At 37.0% G+C, this 19421-nt stretch overlaps 1 protein-coding gene across 1 annotated transcript in view; it reads right to left on the reverse strand.

The window, feature by feature from the left end:
• The window catches only part of LOC112114737 (E3 ubiquitin-protein ligase TTC3), a 142970-nt gene that overhangs the window by 22201 nt on the left and 101348 nt on the right, over positions 1-19421 (reverse strand). Inside the window, exons 26-35 of the mRNA XM_029911572.1 lie at positions 15380-15697; positions 13933-14196; positions 12996-13042; positions 10619-10675; positions 8998-9074; positions 8385-8540; positions 5049-5964; positions 3151-3216; positions 2145-2294; positions 1651-1790 (exon numbers count right to left, since the gene is read on the reverse strand). Of these exons, the coding sequence (XP_029767432.1) occupies positions 1651-1790; positions 2145-2294; positions 3151-3216; positions 5049-5964; positions 8385-8540; positions 8998-9074; positions 10619-10675; positions 12996-13042; positions 13933-14196; positions 15380-15697 (2191 nt within the window). The remainder of the gene's footprint in view (positions 1-1650; positions 1791-2144; positions 2295-3150; positions 3217-5048; positions 5965-8384; positions 8541-8997; positions 9075-10618; positions 10676-12995; positions 13043-13932; positions 14197-15379; positions 15698-19421) is intronic.

The raw sequence follows: 19421 nt of genomic DNA on the forward strand, positions 1-19421 counted from the left end.
ATCTATTAAGTTTGGTTTGAAAAATATTTACTCGGCAACCACAATACAGTCTTCTATAACCTTAGTTGCACAAATATAGTTGACAAATAAGTCTATGCATTTGATTTATAGTTTTGTAGGTAGTTCATTTAGGATTTAATCTCTTAATCCCAGAAATTTGTTTTCTGCTAGATCAGCACTGTGAATTTGTAATTTGAATGTTATTTAAGATTATTTCAAGATGTGACCCAACCCATCTAGCAAGACAAAAGAAGGGTTAATTGATAAATATAAAAAAATATAATACCCCCCCCCCCCCCCCCCCAAAAAACATCCAAGGTTCAAAGTCTCCTGAGGTAGGTGGTCTATGTAAATAGAGGACAATGAAAATACAGGAAGATGTCAAAGCCGATCAGGGATGTATCACTAAACAAGTGTCAATATACGTTTTGCAAGTTAAAAGAAAGCAGTATTGAATGTGTTTACCTGCAAAAGAAAAGTATGTTTAAGCAGAAATGTATGTACCTTAACCCAAGTTCAGTGATCCAACACCTACCTGAAAGACGTCTAAAAACCAGTCAGTATTTATGAAGTGATAAGAACATTGTTGGAAAGCATAAGGAATTATTATAATACCACAACCAACCCTCAACTCATCCAGTACATCACTCGTTTGAAAATTTCTTATTTGCTACTATTGCCTGTGCTCACTGAGTAGGGTGGGTGGAGAGGAGTTGATTTAGTTAATGCCCTTTCATCCACAGCCAGAGAGCCCTGTTGCCAAGAAACCCCATAGCATGGAGATGATAGGAGCCCATGTAAGGGACGTGCACCCTTAATAATAAGGATCCCAGTTCCATAGAGACTCCTTTCAGGCTTCTGTTTATAGGACAGGATAAAAAACACAGTAGACATAAGGAAATGCTTGCAGTTTCATTTTGAACTGCAAAATCAGTACTTCTGAATCTAATATCAAAACTACACGCTAATTAGATGCAACGATGGCATGAAGTCAGGTGTAACTATATCAAGAAATGGCAGAACCAAAGCAGGAGGAAATCAATGTTGTCTTTGGATTGCCCCAGAAATGTTCTGTTGCATGGCAGAATGAACACAGAAAGTGAATCTGAAATGTGAGCCAGAGCTGGGATTTGGTTGGGATGACTGTGTAGTGGGAATGGAGGAGCAACATAGGAGTTGAGGGAATAGAATATGGAATCAATGATGGTGAGGGAAGAGAGGAAAAGTTCAAAAGGAGTGGAAAATTAGCGGGTGCTCAAAGAAGTGCACAGGGAAACCCCAATACTGAAGATGGTAGTCTGAGATGGGAAACAAGGTATTATATAACCTGGTTATGTAAATTATTCTGCACGCAGACCTACCAATATCAGTAGGGCTAATCACAGAATAAGGTATGTGATTTTTAAGGGTGTCAGACCCTAAGAAAACAAGTCTAGTTGCATGTATTCTCACTCCATACATGTTACCCAGCTAACAACCATCACCAATTTTGTAGATTTTTATCGTCAGAACAATAATATAAATTATTCTACCATTCAGTTGTAATATATAGAATCAATATTTAAGGTTTATTTCTAGTCAACTAATATTTCAAGTACTTCTACTGCTGCTCCCATTTCTAAAATCATGCAAACAAAAATGGACACTTACATCTCATTAGTATCTGCAAGTTTTTTGGATGTATTCTTTGTTGCTTTTAATTTCTCTTGGTTTTCCTTTTTTTCTTGTTGCCATTTCTTAACTTCCATTTCTAAATCTTGGTGAAACCAATCCAGCTCTCTTTGTGTAATCTAGAGGCAGAAAATATTTAAGAAAATGTAGTTTCTTAAAGACATTTCTTTTAAAAATTACTAGAATAAGTTGTGGGGTTTTTTTGATTGATACACGGCCTAGCAAATGCATGCTGATTAGAACACGTGTTCCAGCCAGCGTTTGATTCACATTTAGATGAAAATAAACAGGGCTACTCAGAACAAGTGAAAAAGGCCTTCTGTTGTTAAAGCTAAGCTTTACTGTGATGATTACCACTTACGTCTCAAGTGCATTATTGATCAATAAGCTGTCTAAAGCTAAGAGGGTTTTTTAAATCATTCCAATTGCTCTTTATCTGTTACCCTACATTGGGGTATGCGTAAAAAATTTACCTTATTTTCTTCAACTCTTTTTTTTAACTGCTCTTCTAAAACACTCGTCTCTTCTGAGCTTCGCCACTGTAACTGTTCGTATTTTTCCTTTGCTTCCTTAAGTTGCTCGTGTAATACCTGATGCTCTTTTTCCATACGTAAAATATCGCCCTGAAATTTAGGTTATGAAAGAACTTTTGTTATAGCACTCAGTATCCTAGAGTAACAACATGAGTCCACAATACATTCATAGGAAAAGATTAATGTGAACTATGGTCCAAGATCTTAGAGAACTTTGTTGATAAAAGGTTAAAAAGATTTTGAATTCAACTCAAGAAACAAATAGTGATTCAGCACTGAACTAGCATGAACATTTTGAAGATCTGTTCCCCCCCTTGATGTGGGTATAAAACTGCCGTTTAACATTACAGGGAGTTAGATACTCCTATCCACTTGATACTTCTACATCCCAGAATGGAGGGATGTAATCATGCTCAGAATTGTTGGAAAGGAAGAATTACAAAATTCACCACTGAAACTGACTCCAATGTTTGGGCAACAACTAGAGAACCTGAACTCCAAAATTGCCACTTCTTTTTCATTAGACCTCTATGAATTCAACGCTATGACATACTAAAAAGCAGGTCCAAACAAGATGGATGGGAAAAAACAAAAAACAAACAAACCCCAAAGGTCACTAAAATTCTCTGTCATTTTCAGCCAGATTTATCCTTTCACTATAAACTTTTTGGGGATGCTTTTTATCTCAAGCTCCTCTTGATCTATACAAACAAAACGTTTTAATATAGTTTGGAAGTAGTTTGGGTGATTTAAGCACTTGTCCCACAAACAAAAAAATCCTATAATAGATTTTTGTTTTACTACTAAGTGACTAATTTGTTGTTTTATAGCGAGATACTAAATTAAATGACACTGTGCACTTCTTGTTGGGCCCTTAATTCTTCCTTATCTAATTAGCAAAGACTTTCATATCAAATATTGCCTAAGTAAAAATACATGTACTTACTTGTTGAGTTTCAAATGGATAAAAAGGCATGGTATTAGTGTCCCGGTCTGCTAATTCCTGATTTACCTAGAATACAAACAACCACTAGTTATTTAAATAAAAATAAAAAATTATATCCCATCTACACTTGCAACCAGTCCCTTAAAAGCTTTGTAGTGTAGATGGGCCTAACTTAAAGCCACATTAACATCTCTTTTAGATCATGAGTAGTTCCCATCTACCAGACTTGAAGGAACCATCTTGAGGATAACAATATTGTAAATGAGTTCCCTAAAATGGTTGCATGTGTAAGTGAATGCAGGATATTTTGGTTGAACTTTCTCCACTCTCAGGTCAACAAACAGATATTCGTATTATGTTTAAAGAGCAATCCCTTCCCTCAGATTCCTTAAAAAGAAGCTTGAGTGAGCAAGCAGAGTTTCTCTGAAAGCTCAGGGTAGGATTTTCAAAAGTGTTCACGACTGGCCTCCAGCTCTTACTGAAGGCAGAGGGAGTTTTACCATGGACTTTGATGAGAACAGAGTTAGGCCAACAATGAATGCTTTGAAAATACAACTCTGAGTTCAAAAAACAAATTATTACCATGAATAATGTATAATACCTGAAAATACAGCTTAATTATAAATTTGCATTTGATAATCTGTAGCACAGACAGCTCTAAAAAAGTTAAGTTAGGGACAGTGGTGATAATGGAATTCAATATCAGCAAGCTATAAAAATTGTTATATTGCTTTAATAGTACTTTAGTAATCTGACACCGGACTTCTACCATTGCTTGTTCCACTAATGAGGTCATGTGTCCAGGTGAGATGTCTACTACCTGCAGTAGTTTCAGAAATGCAAATTTTATTTGGAAGGTTTTTTTCAAATGCTTATTTGAAGCAACAAATGTTTGGGTTTTCTTTTCTTTGTTTTATCTCCATTAACTTTCAGAGTCCCTAAGAAATCCCTAATATTGAGACAATAGTTACTAAAAGTATGATGCAGTTACATTTCCCACTGTACCAAAAGTCTTAAAAGTTTACTTCTGCTGATCTTGCAATGATTTAAATATGGCACCACTGAAAAAACATGCAATTACTAGGCACATGAGGGGTTCTTTTTTGTAAGTGTTTCATTATATGCAGGTATTAGTTTGAAAACTGTTTTCAAAATGGAAAAAAAAGGGAGAACAATCTGATTTTCTTCCCTTTGGTATGAAGAGAGATGAAGGCACATTTTTATTTTATTTACAAAAATAGGCAAATCCACAATTTGTATAATACCTTCTCATTCCTATACAAATATCTGCCTTTTTGCACTAACATAACCAACTGATATAAATATAATTGTGAAAACGTTAGTGAAGTGGTGTTGAGAAGCCATAAAGGGACCAATCCTGCAAACAGTTAGCTTAAAGTACTATGCTTGTTACTATCTGCAGGACTGGATCCCAAAACAATATGTCAAATTTAGTCTTAGCTCACAGTGGACTAGTAAATACATAGATATTCTGAAATCTTGAATTTAGTGTACCTTAACATAAGATGACAATTTAAATGTTTATGTATTTTAAACTATTTTATTAAATACAGCTGTCTCATTTAGTACGTATCAATTTAAACAACCACTGAAATAAAAAACAAGTTAAAGAACAAGAACCTTCCCCAACCTATAAGATAAATTTTATACTGCTTCTGTAACTCCCTCCCTTTTCATGTAATTTTAGGCATAAAAAATCTCAATGTCCCTTTAAAGTATTAAAGGGACAAATGTGAATGAGCTGCAAAAAGTGGTTGTGTCTGCACTGACAGCTCTAGAGAATTAAATGTTCTATTTATCAAGCAAGAACAGGAAAGGAATTTTAATGCATTACTAGTCAAAGATCCTTAAAAGAGTCTCTTCCTTTAATTTCTTACCTGAATAGCTATCATCCTTGTAAGTGGAATGCTTTTCACTACAGGTGTATTTTTATTCTCAAATTCCATTTTAACAGCAGATAGATCATATTTAACTTCCTTAATACTACTCATACCCTGGTCAAGATTAGCTTCATAAGAGCTGTAGTCTGACTTCACCAATACATTCTGAGCGTCCAGGTATGTTTGTATTTGACTTGGTAGATGATTGCCAGATATGTACTCTCTGTCGAATACTGTTATTTTATCAATATCAAGAGGAGCTTCATAATCAGCATATATATAACTAGGTTGCCCAGCAACATCTGGAATAGGAGGTATTTGAGAAATCATTGAGAACGTTCTTTCATTTTCATAACCCGAAGAAACCTTAGTCAGAGGTATATCATGATTATCAGAAATAGAGGAGTGCAGTAATTCATTTGAAAAAGATAGTGGTCCTTCTATGGTATCAATACTCTGACTAGGGAGAGAATGCAGTGAAATATGAGAAATATGTGAGGAATATCCCGTGACTGAATAATCTGGAGTTTCACAGTTTGCTACTGTAGTATTAGTAGAAATTGGTATATAAGGTTTAATATAAGATACTGGTTTGAATTCCTTAGCAGCTGGGTTTAACTGTAGTTTGCTCTTGGAATTTTCGTGACTATTTTGACAGGCTATTTGATTTTCCTCTTCATTTCTAGTATCTTCTTCAGTCTCAGTATTTTCCTTAAGCAGAATTGCATGCTTCATCAAGCCAATAAGATCATCCATCATAACAAAATGAAGGGATTCCAGAAGGAAAGGTTTCAGACCACCTGCATCTTCCACAACCTTACGAGCTTCTGCAGGGAAATGTTCATATTCTCCAACTAACAATTTATTATCAATTTCCATGGGACCATGTTCCTCCAAGATCTGAGCGAAATAGCTTGAAAAAAAAACAGTTATACTCATTAATCCAAGCATTTTTCATTTCACTTTTAAGTCATACTTGATATTTACATTACTGTTTTAACAGTAATTTCTACAAAGACAAATAGCATTAGTAATGTATTAAGAAACTTTTGAAATAATGTGTTTTTTTTCTGAAAAAAATTGAAGAAACGCCTACTAATTCTAGATATTTGCTCTCTCTAACTCTTCTACAACTGTGACTCAAATTAACTTCTCCAAATACAGTGCCAATATAAAAAGGAGATGGCCAGAGCCAAGAACTAAAATTATGACTTATTGTAATAAGCTGAAAAACAGAATCTCACAGTTAACACTTTATTTCTCCAAAGAGAAGCTAGTGTTATATACTTTATCTGAAGGGCTAGCAAGGAAAAGATAGTACATAATGTAGTTAGCTGAAGTACATGGATGTTAAAAACAAGTAACTGGAAATGTAAATAGGAAACAATAAAAGCTCAGAACCTAGGCAAAGTGTCACTATAGAAAACACTGGGGGGATATTAAAACTAAGATCGCTATTTTAAGTAAGGCCAAGTCAAGTGAACATGAAAGGGAGAACAAAGAAAATAAACCCTATGAAATGAAAACATGCAGGAAATATAGGATTCCTCAAGATTTCTGATGAAGAGTGCTATACAAGTTAGTTTTTCTAGAGAGGAGAGAAAGGTACCTTCACCTGCACTAAAACACTTCAATGAGGAATATGCTGATTAAAGGACATGTTGTCCTTTTGTAAAGAATGAAACCGCTCACACTACTCCATCAAACAACAAAAAACTCCCATCCACACTCCCAATGCTATGCAGAAATAATACAGCTAAGGCAGTAACTGTAACCACCAGAGAAAGAACTCAGTGTGTGTCTAACCTTTCAACTGGTGTACGACAGTAATTACTCTGCAATAGCGTGCAAAGTTCCACTGCTCAGAATAGAAACCAAAAAACAGAACTTGACACAGTATTCAGCAAATAAACTCCAGACTAGAGACACTGGGTAATGTACATTTGTGGGTAAAGTAGACAAAACACACACTGTCCAATAAATTAGGCCTACAATTTGATGTGATCTTTGAATTAGAGATTCTAACTCTAAATTTTCTTTATAATTTGGTGATTGTGGCAATGAGATATTAAGACAAAGACATCCATCTTTAAAACTGGTCATTCTGAGTTACCCTCTCTCAGACACCCTCTACACCAACCATCTCTCTACCATCACCACTGCTATGTTGTGGGTGTTTTCTGTTAAGTAAAAGCAGTAGGTTCTTTAAAACAACTTTTAAGGTTATTAAATTTATAGATAGATAGATAGATAGATAGAGAGAGAGAGAGAGAGAGAGAGAGAAATGTTTCTTTTTTAGGAGTTTGGTTTCTCTGAGGATTTGACAGCAATTTGTATACAGTCATTTCATTGTTTCATCTGTCCATGGAGATCTTTTACACAGCAATAGAGAAGATAAAACAACATTTAGAATATATGGAAATGTTACTAACAAACCACAAAATTTGTCAGGACAACTCAAGGGGGAGGTGCAATAAAAAAACTAACTGAAAATATGTTTTTTGCAAATTGGCTAGGATGTCAAGTTGAGAACATCCGTTTTAGACAGTCAACTAATCTCACTGTAGTTTTAATTTCTGCTGGAAATATTAAATAAGGGAAGAGTGTGTCCATTCTGATCCCTGTGAATTATTCCTTGATGACACAGCTGCCATTTTTATAGTGAAGCAAATGAGATTTAAGTGTAAGTTAGTGTGCCAACAACAGAGACAGACATCTCAGGAAATTAGTAATAATATCAAAATCTTCCACTTCTAAGTCACTTGTTCAGCCTTAACCAAGGGTTGATAGAAATCAAGTATTACCAACTGCCAGCTATCCCGTGGCCTCTGTGAAATAAAACTGGTCATCTCTGTTCAGTTCCCAGCAGACTGATGTCTACATCAAACCCAATAAAAACCACAATTTTTGCATTGAGACCTTTTAACTCAAAGTTGAAGCATATTAGAGGAGGAGGAGGTTAGAACAGATGCTATATCAGCAAAACAGATCAATTCTGCCTCCAAGGCTATAAATCTCCCGGAAACAACCTCCAGCTTTCCCTTTGATGGAATTTCTTGTTCCCTTACATCAGCATTTATAGGGGTACAACTGGCTCTCAATTTATTTGTATTGTTCAAAAGTCTGAGGTATTAATTATCAATTACACTCTAAACTTAAATTTTAGGATGTTTTATTTCTGTCTACCGGTTCAGCATTTCTTCCTTCAGAAAATACTGTGGCTTAAATCTCAAATGGATGATGCAGAATTTATTTTCATGTAAAACAGAAAGTTCACACAAATTAAAAAAACACAAATATTTGAAATGACTGAACAGATAAGTTTACACCTACTCGTATAAATTTTTACATGTTGGGTCTGGGTTATTATCCAAAAGTCTCTGATAATTGTTACTGTCTGAAACATTGTCATACAGAGCTTCAAATTCTTCCACTTGATCACGAAGATATTCTGGAATTATGAAAGGCTCACCAGGATTCATAAAACTTCTGTTGGGAAGAGAAATCTTATGATTTAAACACAACAAAAAACAGACCTTGGTTTACTGGACTCATCCAATTGACTAATAAACAGGACCCAAGATTATTTGATTAAACTAATTTTTAAAGTTTTAATAGTAATGTTAAGAGTGGCTTGGTACCTCTAAGCAACACCCTGAGAGTCTGAATTCCTTGTTGTCAGCTCTTTTTTTTTTTTTTAATTATTATTATTATTATTATTTTATTTTTTTAGGCTAACTACAAAGCCTTTGTAAAGATTTTTTTAACCTTAAATTACTGATAAGTATCCTCAACCTCAACTTTCATCTTAATACATTTTTTGGTCTGATATCTGTTTACGGTATAAATCCTTCCGGGCAGGGACTGTATCTTCTCCTTGTTGTGTAAAACAGCACACTCTGGGGTGCTATACAAAACAATAATAAAGTTGCCTGCTGGTACTCACAATGTATTTTCTTCTGGAAATATACTGTCTTCTTCTCGGGTTACTGCACCAACCCCACCAGATAGTACTAAAATAGGCTAAATTAAAAAAAATTACAATTTTTTTACTCTGCCACAATATATAAAATTCAAAATATCTACAAGACAGTGATCCACCATCAGGAATGTAAGCGACTTATTTGTATCAAATCCTGTTTTAGTTTGACATGTATTCAGATGCCCTATAATGAATTATGAAATTTGACCACCGTGATTACAACAAAAGCTAGAGGACTCTGAGTAAGCCTGCCCAAAAATCCTTCCAGAATTACCGGTAAATGATCGTCTGTTCTTCAGAACTAGTTGTAGAAAGCAGGAAAGGGATGTTCAGCCCCAAATGACTTTTCACTCTTTGTTCATCTAAATCCTATGACATCTTTCTATCTTTTCTTTAACTCTCAAATGTAATCTACGGTCCCTATTCTACAAATATGTAGGCACTTAATTTCATGCATTAGGAATATTCCCACTGAAGTTTTTAGAGGGTTGGGACCAAACTATTTATTCGATTTATATTCTGTGCCTCAATAGGCTTTTCTGTTAACCTGCTCCTTTACATTTGTTACCTTTTAAGTTAAATAAATGTTACCTGCTTTTTTCATTCACTCCTAAATTTCATATTTTTTTTTTGCTTTGTCATTAAGAACAATTTTCATTAACTTCACACATCTATAACTTTAGAAGTACCCTATCGAATACTAATAATAAGTGAAAGATTTTTAACTTCTATTTTACTACAGTTTCAAAGTCAGTTGAAAACAAAGAAAATTCTTTTTGAGGCTCCTTCTTAGCAATGTATCCTCACTAAATTCAGGCCCTGAAAAGCAGAACGAAGGACAGACAGGTAACAGTTCCCACATCTCAGAAGTCAGAAGCAGGACATTATTCCTTAGTTATCTGTTAACCAATATTTGACAGGGTATCTTGTAATGGATTTGTTTTTCCCCCCTGAGCTTTTAAGGGGATACTTTCTGCTTTTTCAGTTACTAACATGTCCCATAAACACAATCAGAAGAACCAGGGGAAGACATTCCCAACGTAAATATTGTTACAGATACACCCTCTCACAACGTGGATCTTCCTTACAGTCCCGGACACATTCACCTTTGTTGATTATGGTACATGAAGCTGTTGGACTGGTAAAAGCTCCTGTGCCAAATCTGATTTGTATTTCCAGTGTGAACTGGAGCCAAAAGGTGTATTTCAGCACTGAAGTAATCACAGTAGATTGTGTTCTCTCTATCTCTACGATACTGAATTCCGCCCCCCCGCCCCCGTATTGAAGTGCAAGGAAATTGTTGGAAATGCTAATGTGGTCAGAACCATGGTTGTTTGTGAAACTATGAATATATTGCCTTTTACTTTCTGTTACTGCAAATTTCAAATACTACATTAATTGCTACTTACAACATTAACTGTACCTTAGTGACATTTTCTATCTAGGGACTTCTCTTTAACTTAACTTCAAGAATATTTCTCAACATGCAGTTTTGGAAAATACTCAGTTTTAGATTTTTAAATACTACAAATTCCAATTTTTAGTAAATCAGCGTATAGAAATAAGCAATACAATTATTACATACCCTTGATTCTTTTGTCTTCTTCTTCCTATTTTTGTTTTTAACTTTGATACCATTAGTCTAAAACAGAAATATAAAGTCAATAGCTACTCATTAAGGAGAGGTTACCATGTGTTTCTTACACTGACACACACAGTTCTTCAATTAAAACTCTATCATTTGGAATAATAATTTACAGAGCACAACAAGCAGTGGTTTTTTTCACTTCTGGAAACCCATGTGGGAAAATAATTTGGCAAAAGTCTTGTATTTAGACTGTTCCACTCACATGAGTTCTCTGTTTTCCTCATTCTCCACTTTTATTATAGGGAACATGGGTTTTAAAAAGAGAATTGACAATTTTTCTGTTTCTACCGCTTGTTCCCCACATGAAGCAATGATTCTGTTCTGTGACAACTTCTCTAACAGTCCACTGTGATGTCACAAACACCACAACTTCACGTAAGGACTAAGCTTCAGAAACAGGGCAACTGTTGACCATCTTGTTCACATCAAAAATATCTCTATGTGATAAGTGAGGGAGGGAATTAAGAATTATCTTCACTTATTGTTAACAGGAACTGGGAACTGAACTGACACAACTGACTGAAAGATTATTTCCTCTCCAATTTTTCTCTAATAAAGGTATTTGTCTTCTCAATTTATGTTTAACACTGAAGTCTAATTTCCAACAACAATTATTTGTGGCAAATTGTAGCAATACCTTATGTCATTAGCTTACTTTGATATAGAAATAATACACCAAAAACACAAATATTTTAATACAACAACATTTACATTACTCTTCAACTTTAGTTTCCCCTGAAACTGGAAGATAGCACATGGTTCCACATTCCATTGACATCTACATTCATTAAACTTGTCAAAACACCCATTCTGTGTATCAGAAGTTAACTGTATTACATAGGGGGACTAATTAGCAAGCAGAAACACATGAGCACCACTGACAAATGCATATTCTGTTATTCCACTTGGCAGAAATATGACATTACTAAAGTTGTATGGTAGCAAACTAGTAAGATATGATTCAGAATAATGGACAGCAAAGGCTTTAAGTATTTTTTTTTTTAAATCATTGTTGTACTCTGAAAAGTGACTGTAAAAATGTCAATGTGTAGTTCTCAGTTTGTCTTAAATGACCTGAGCAAATATGCTGAGGTCCTTAATAAAGAATAATTTTTGCAATTACTAGCCTTGCAAGCTCAACTTGAGATCTGATAGTCAAGTTGGGTTCTTTCCCTGTCACTTACGATTTTGAAATGTATAGTACGTGAAGTGGTCAGAGTTACTGCTGGTTGTTGTCAGTGTTACTACAAAAAGACCTTGAGTTCAATTTCGGATTCAAAGTTGGCAGTTAGGGAAAAAAACAAAAAACAAAAAACACAGAAATAAAAATCCAACTGTCTTTTACCTATAAAGTGGTAAATTTATCTGACCCACCACCACCACCACAATGCTATTTTTACAGTGATACTTTTCACATTGAAACCACACATTAGTTTCAAGTACTGTTTCTAAAGCTCACATGAACCAGGTGGCTTCTTTGCTCTAGCAAAAAATAAATAAATAAAGGGAGGGGGTACATTTGCCACGTCACATTTTTCCTTGTAAAACATAAGTCATAGATAGCTGGATTCCTCCCCACCCCCAATAAAGAGAAAACAGAAGAAAAGTTGTTTGGCCAAAATGCAAAATGAAATGCTGTGCTGAAAGATTTTTTTTTAAAAGAAGAAAACCAAAGTTCTTTGTTCACTTCTTTAAGGCTTTAAACTCCCCTTCTACCCCCTCCCTCCCCCCACCCCCATCTCCCCAATTCCTGGTAAAGGTTTTTTATGCTTGTTTTTTAAATTACAAATATTGGAGTCTTGTTTCGATCATTTATGAATGGAGAACTATAGGATGTCATCACAGTGACAAAAGACAAAAACCTGAGCAAATGAAAGAGAAAAGGATCATTAGCCTGACTGTTTCACTGTTTTGTTAATATCTGTCAGGATGTTGAATTAAATAGACACTTGGAGAAAATCTGTCTATTTAAAGATTCCAAATCTCCCCCAACTCCATAACTGAGAGCTGAGAACACTCCCATACTTATTCTCCAGTCTTTTAAGGAGTGATCCTCCAAAAACCAAGGAAGACTTGATATTCACAATACTTCTCCTTTTTCTAACTGCAGATTGTTTTGTATACCTTTCAGGCCTTCAAAACAAAACAAAAACCAAACAAAACAGAAGTACACAATTTTCACTTTCTATTTTGCAAGTCCCCTTAAAAGAACAGGAAGTGAGCATGCATCTTCATTATACTTTGTGTCCACTGTGATGGTTTACTGTTGAGTCTGTATTTGTTCATTTTTCAATTTATTATTTAAAAAACTTACGGAGAGATCTTCATTTTCCTGCTTCTTTAATATAATGCAAGGAACATCTATTGAAAGAAAAATATTAAATTACTTTAAAGGAAGTTGTAAAGTAGTACACAAAATATTAGATTCTGTAAATTATGAGATTTTGGGGATAAAAAAAATTAATCTTTAAAATATCTCCCAGAATAAAAAAAGTTATTCTCTAGAATTTCATTCCTGCTAAGACGGCATGCACATGGTTGGAGTTAAGCACTGGTTTTACTGGAACTATATATATGTTTAAGGGTAAGCCCATGCATACGTCTTTGCAGGATTGGGACTTACAAGTGGAACATGGTATCTCTCATTCTCACACAGCCTCGAGAAGGGCTTAGCATTTCAAGGTACTCTAAAGTTAAACTTCTCCAAATTAAAATAACTTTATTCTGAAGACAGAACTCTATGAACTCCTTTAAAATAACCGCAGCAGATAAAAATTCTAACTTCTCAACAAGTCAAAGTAAAACCTGCTGTACACTGCATTTTGTATTTCCAATTTTTGAAATACATGGGTAAAATCTTTATCTATGCATAACCAAACATTTTAATAACATTTATCATCAGGAATCAACCTAATTCCTTAAAAATAGCTGTCCATAATTTAAAGCTACTACCGGACAGCATTACAATATAAATAATGCTAATTATTAGTGTCATTTGATTTAAATAACTCTGAACTGTACTAGCTGCATTCTTTTTTTACATGCTCCTGCCTCTTTAGACTGTTCAGTCTTCAATATGGAACTTAGAAGATCCAATATGCAATTTATCGGAGAGGCTAATACTATCCCAAGATTGTATCATTTAAATTACAGTGTCACCACTTTCCTAGGATAATTCACAATAACATAGATGGGGAGTAAAGGCAGGCACAAGAGGGCACTTATAAAAGAAATAAGCTGTATACATTTACCCATTTTATCAAAGAATTCGTCTAAAGCTTGATGCAGAGATGGAAATTTCTCTCTATTATCCTCTAATAGCCATATTACACAACGAGTTTCCTTCAATGATGCTTCATAGAAACACTTAAGTATTTCATTATCTTCAAAGCTGGTCAACACATTGCCTAATTTACTGCCATACTTCTCATTCCAGAGAATGGTTATAAAGCTAAGGTCAAGCTCTTTAACAATATCTCCATAACGAGAGAAAAAGATCTTTGTGGCTTCCAAACCTGAAATGAAAAAAATTAATATCAGTTAATAAATTCAATTTAGGATTTAGGTTATTCCAATTTAGGGCTGAACGTTTGACATCTCCTACAGAACAGTTTGCTCCAAAACCAGATGTAAGGCTGCCAAAACTGAAGATATATACTGTAGCCTTGAAAAGTGCAAACAATCAGAACAGGTTCCAAAAAAATCAAATTTTTACTCTACCATCAATTTCGTAAACGTGTCTATTGCCTGTCAGAGTACAGGTAACGGAATCCAATTTTTAAAAACTGATTTTACCCCATTTTTGGCATTTATTACATATCTTATCCCATTTTACTTGTAACATACACCCTACATTTTAATCAAACAACAAACGAAATAAAGCTCTATAGCAGGGCAACATTACCAAAAAAGTTAGAAGCTGACTTCTTCAAACTGTAGTCAGCTAAACAGAAGATTAGCATTCCAATTTGTAAGGCCAAGACAATAAATAATTGGTTACTTTGTAGAAAATGTTTAGATTTATCCCTATTTTATAGACTGTCTTCTCCATTCTGGATTTTAAAGAGACAGATTCTCTACATCTAATCCTCTCCTACTGGCAAAGTTCCGTACAAATCAGTTGCAAAGAGTCCAATATTTCAAATCAATTTATCTGCCATTTAAACCACCTTCATTTTAGGAACTTAATTAGCTATAGACAGAACAGTATTTAGTTCTATGAAGTGCAATACTTAAAAGAGCAATTCTACTCTGGAGAGTGACTTAAAATGCCACCTTATTACTCAGATGCATTTTGTTTGCATTACGAAAACATCTGACCACTTCAGTGACAGGTTCTTTTACTGTTTTTGACAGCACTGCAGAGCCAAGTGGGGTTGCCTAGGGGAAACTGAGGGCAGAATTTCTGCTGTAGAATATATGATTGAGGATTACACCACAAGTCAGAAAGAACAAAGCTTGACTTTAAGATCCTTGGTTGAGAATGCAGAGCTGGCAACTAGGGATCTTTTAGCCATCTTTTAATTTGTAAACTGAACAAATTCCATGTGAAACCAGAGACAAACATGGAACCACATGATAGCATACTACAGACTTGCTTTCCAGTAAATGGAGAAAAAGAAAGGTGGAAAGCATGCTTAATTTTATAATTTCATCTGCAAATTAAGTCATCTTACAGTTATATGAAATAGGACCTACCAAAACTGTTAAGATCTTTTATCCACTCATGTAATTTGGGATCCACTTCTTCAAGCTCACTCAGCACATGGACAAAAATTCTTGTGTTTACTCTATTCTTCTTCTGAATTAAATGACTTATGAGCTGCTCCATCACTTCATTTGATGTACTGCTACTTGTGGAACACATGCTGTAATCCTCCTCACTTATTACCCACCAAGAAAGTAGTTCACTTAGAAGTTTGGAAGTGTCATGTATACCAGTTTTTATCTGTTCAACATTCTGCAAAATATGCTGCAGGACTCTATCACTAGCAAATAAGAACTTCTGAACATGACCTATAACAAAATAAAGCAAGATTGTTATGTCAGTTTAGAACAGCTGCAAAACAGAATCAACCCCAAAATATAGATCAACTTTATTACATTATTTTTTAAATGTTTTTTATCATGTGAACTGGAACTCAGATTTAACTACAAGGGTTCTACTTGCACTTGCTATAGACTAACAGAATTTCTCATACTGGTAATTGAATTTTAGATGCATAAGAAACTGATTTACAAATGGAGCAAACCATACTTCCTCAATTAATATTAGAAAGAAAATTTTAACTACCAGTAATTTTAGCTTCAAATTACCACCACATGGAATGCATATGCACTCTGGGTGCCTAGATGGAACTCTCCAGAGCAGCAGTGACCAGTGTGGATGCATGCATCTGAACATTATGTTTTAAGGGTATTTATGGAACCTTGGCCTTATCCCTGCCTGAAAGTCTTTGCAAAAGACACTGAAGAAAAGACAGGTGGCAAATGTGAGAACTACAGTCACTAGCAAGTAATCTTTCTTTCTCCTTCAAAAACTGCCTCTAACAGACTGCCACTTGAGAGACTAACTAGCACTAACTACCTTCGAAGAAGAGGAGTCTGAAGATAAATTAAAAAAAAAAAAAAAGACTGAAGTGCTGCTCTCCCCCAAATTTGGGACCAGACCTACCCAAGTCTAAAGTAATGGTGGTGTGCATGTATGAACTGAGCACCAGATAGCAGCCTTACACATCTGTGATACATGTCTGAGGAATGCTGGTGATGATAATTTAGTACCCTATGTAAGGATATTTCAGGATTGATTCAATAGGCCCACAGATTACCTCACAAATCCAAGAAACGCAGACAAAACCACTGCTTACGCCGAGTTCTTAGAGCCAAGGACCAGGCTTCATTTGCATAAATACAAGATGCTACACCCCGGTGATCAGGTGGCAGGTAGCAGGCCAGTGAATTGGGACATGGGTGATTAGACTCAGGCCCAAATAATGCAGTGTAGACACTCAAGCTCTAGGCTAACAAACCTAGGGTCTGCTAACTGAAGTTCTACTAACCCTGGGCTTACATTGCAGTGTAGACATACCCTTTGGCTGATACAGGCCTGCCATGGGTGTTTTACTGCAGTATAGACATAGTCATAGAGATAGAGACTTTAGGTCATGACATGATCTTTTATGCACAATATTACATATCTTTTATCAACACCCTTTTATGCACTGGCTACCCCAAATCTTTCCTATTTGGTATTATTTAATGCCATACATGATGTTTCAAATTACACAATAAGTTACATAGCACGTTGCTTCCCTTTTTAGCAATAACAAAGCTATCAATTCTATTATTTGACAAGGATTGTCCTTGTTTTCCCTAGACACTCCAAAAAGTCGGTAATAGGATGTTCAAATGTTAATAATTTTTTTTTGCCAGGAATCTTTGTTCACACTTTTATCTCTATAAGATTATACAGAATTCATAACAACTACACTCAATTACTCAGGCCTACAAAAGCTACATAGATATTGCTTATACATCTACGTATACACTGCTAATCAATTATCCACTAAATAAGGATTAGGCCTTTATCATGTTACATAAGGTAAGCTCATCTAACAAATGCTTTAGTCCCTTACACCCTAAAACATTTTGGATCAGATACACCTGCAAGAACAATACAGAGCGCACCCCCTCACCTTTCATCTGGGCTTATGAACAGGTTTGGTCTAATTAAATGGTAGCTCTGAACTCCTAAGCTCCTAAAGATATGTAACCTAGGCCTTGGCTACACTTGCGAGTTACAGTGCTGTAACGCCGCCCCCAGCGCTGTAACTCACTCCCCGTCCACACTGGCAAGGCATTTGCAGCGCTGTATCTCTGTGGTTGCAGCGCTGCATATACTCCACGTCCCCGAGAGGAATAGCGAGTATTGCGCTGCCGTTGCAGCACTGCGGCGCCAGTGTGGCCGCCCAATGCGCTGTGAATGGCCTCCAGAATTATTCGGCAGTATCCCACAATGCCTGTTCTATCCACTCTGGTCATCAGTTCAAACTCTACTGCCCTGGCCTCAGATAACCAACCATGTGACCCACCCTTTACATTCCCCGGGAATTTTAAAAATCCCCTTCCTGTGTGCTCAGCACGGCGTGGCGTGGAGTGCAATCAGCGAATCTTTCCAGGTGACCATGCCTCCACGCGCCAAGCGAGCCCCAGCATGGAGCAATGGCGAGTTGCTGGACCTCATCAGTGTTTGGGGGGAGGAAGCTGTACAGTCCCAGCTGCGCTCCAGCCGTAGGAATTATGATACCTTTGGGAAGGTATCAAAGGACATGATGGAAAGGGGCCATGACTGGGACGCCCTGCAGTGCAGGATTAAAGTGAAGGAGCTGCAGAGTGCCTACCGCAAAGCCCGCGACGCAAACGCCCGCTCAGGTGCTCCCTCTGTGACCCCACCTCCACTCTGAGCACCACCATGGACACTTCAGAGCCGGTGGGGGGAGGGGGGGGAGAGAAGGAGGAGGAGGAGGAGGAAAACGGGAGTGATGGTGGTGGGCCGGATAGAGACACCCCGGAATCCCTGGAGCCATGCAGCCAGGAGCTCTTCTCGAGCCAGGAGGAATGGAGCCAGTCGCAGCGGCCGGTACTTGGTGGAGGACAAACAGAAGAGCAGGTTCCCGGTAAGCGGGTTTTTTTTCGGGAAGGAATTTTTTCGGTGCGAGCTCTTTGGGAGAGGAGGGTTAGGCATGCATGCCTAGATGTGGAATAGTGCATTGATGTGGTTTATCACATCGCGGTAATCGGCCTCGGTAATCTCGAATGTCTCATCCAGAACCTGTGCAATGCGCTTGCGCAGGTTTATCGGGAGAGCCACCGTGGTCCTTGTCCCAGTCAGGCTAACGTGTCCGTGCCACTGTGCCGCGAGGGGACCATTGCTGCACACAGGCAAGCTGCATATGGGCCAGGGCGGAAGCCGCATTGCAGTAGAAGACCCTCCCTTGCTTCCCAGGTCACCCTCAGCAGCGAGGTATCGTCCAGGACGAACTCTTGTGGAAAATGTTGGGACAGTGTTCAGTGTAGGTGTCCCCTGAAGCTGTTGGCTCTCCCCAAGGCACAGAAACCCAGAGGACAGTGCAGCCCTGAAACAATCAGTTCCCCTTACTCACCATTTTGAGGCTCCCGTGGGATACGTGTGCTCTGTTTCGGACGGGAAAATTATGCTATTTTGTAGACCCTGTGTGTTTTCTACTCCTTAAGTGCGGGGGGAATAATTACTCTGTCTGGTATAAACAATGCTGCCTCTGTTAAATGTTTCATTTTGCCTATACAGCAGCATCAACCTTGAGACCTCAGCCGTCCCTCTTATCGCCTGCTCAGAGACTGCAAAGACGCAGGAAGAGACCGCGAAAAAGCAAAGAAGACATGCTGCAAGAAGTGATGCAGCAATCTATTAAAGAGAATGAGAAAGCACAGAACTGGAGGGAGAGAGAAAGCAGGATCCGCCAGGAAAACGCAGCGCACCGGCGGCAAAGCACGGATCGGCTCATCCTCGAGCGCCAAGCAGACGCTATCCAGGAGCTCGTAGCCATGCAGAAAGAGGAGCAGTACCGCAAACGCAAACCCCACCTGTCAAGGCTGCTTCCCCACTTTGAACTTTAGGGTACAAATGTGGGGGCCTGCATGAAAACTTCTAAGCTTAACTACCAGCTTAGATCTGGTCCACTGCCACCATCCCAGAGCTAAT

Source organism: Terrapene carolina, unplaced genomic scaffold (genome assembly GCF_002925995.2).
Source record: "Terrapene carolina triunguis isolate 2854851 unplaced genomic scaffold, T_m_triunguis-2.0 Scaffold31, whole genome shotgun sequence".
NCBI lineage: Eukaryota > Metazoa > Chordata > Testudines > Emydidae > Terrapene > Terrapene triunguis.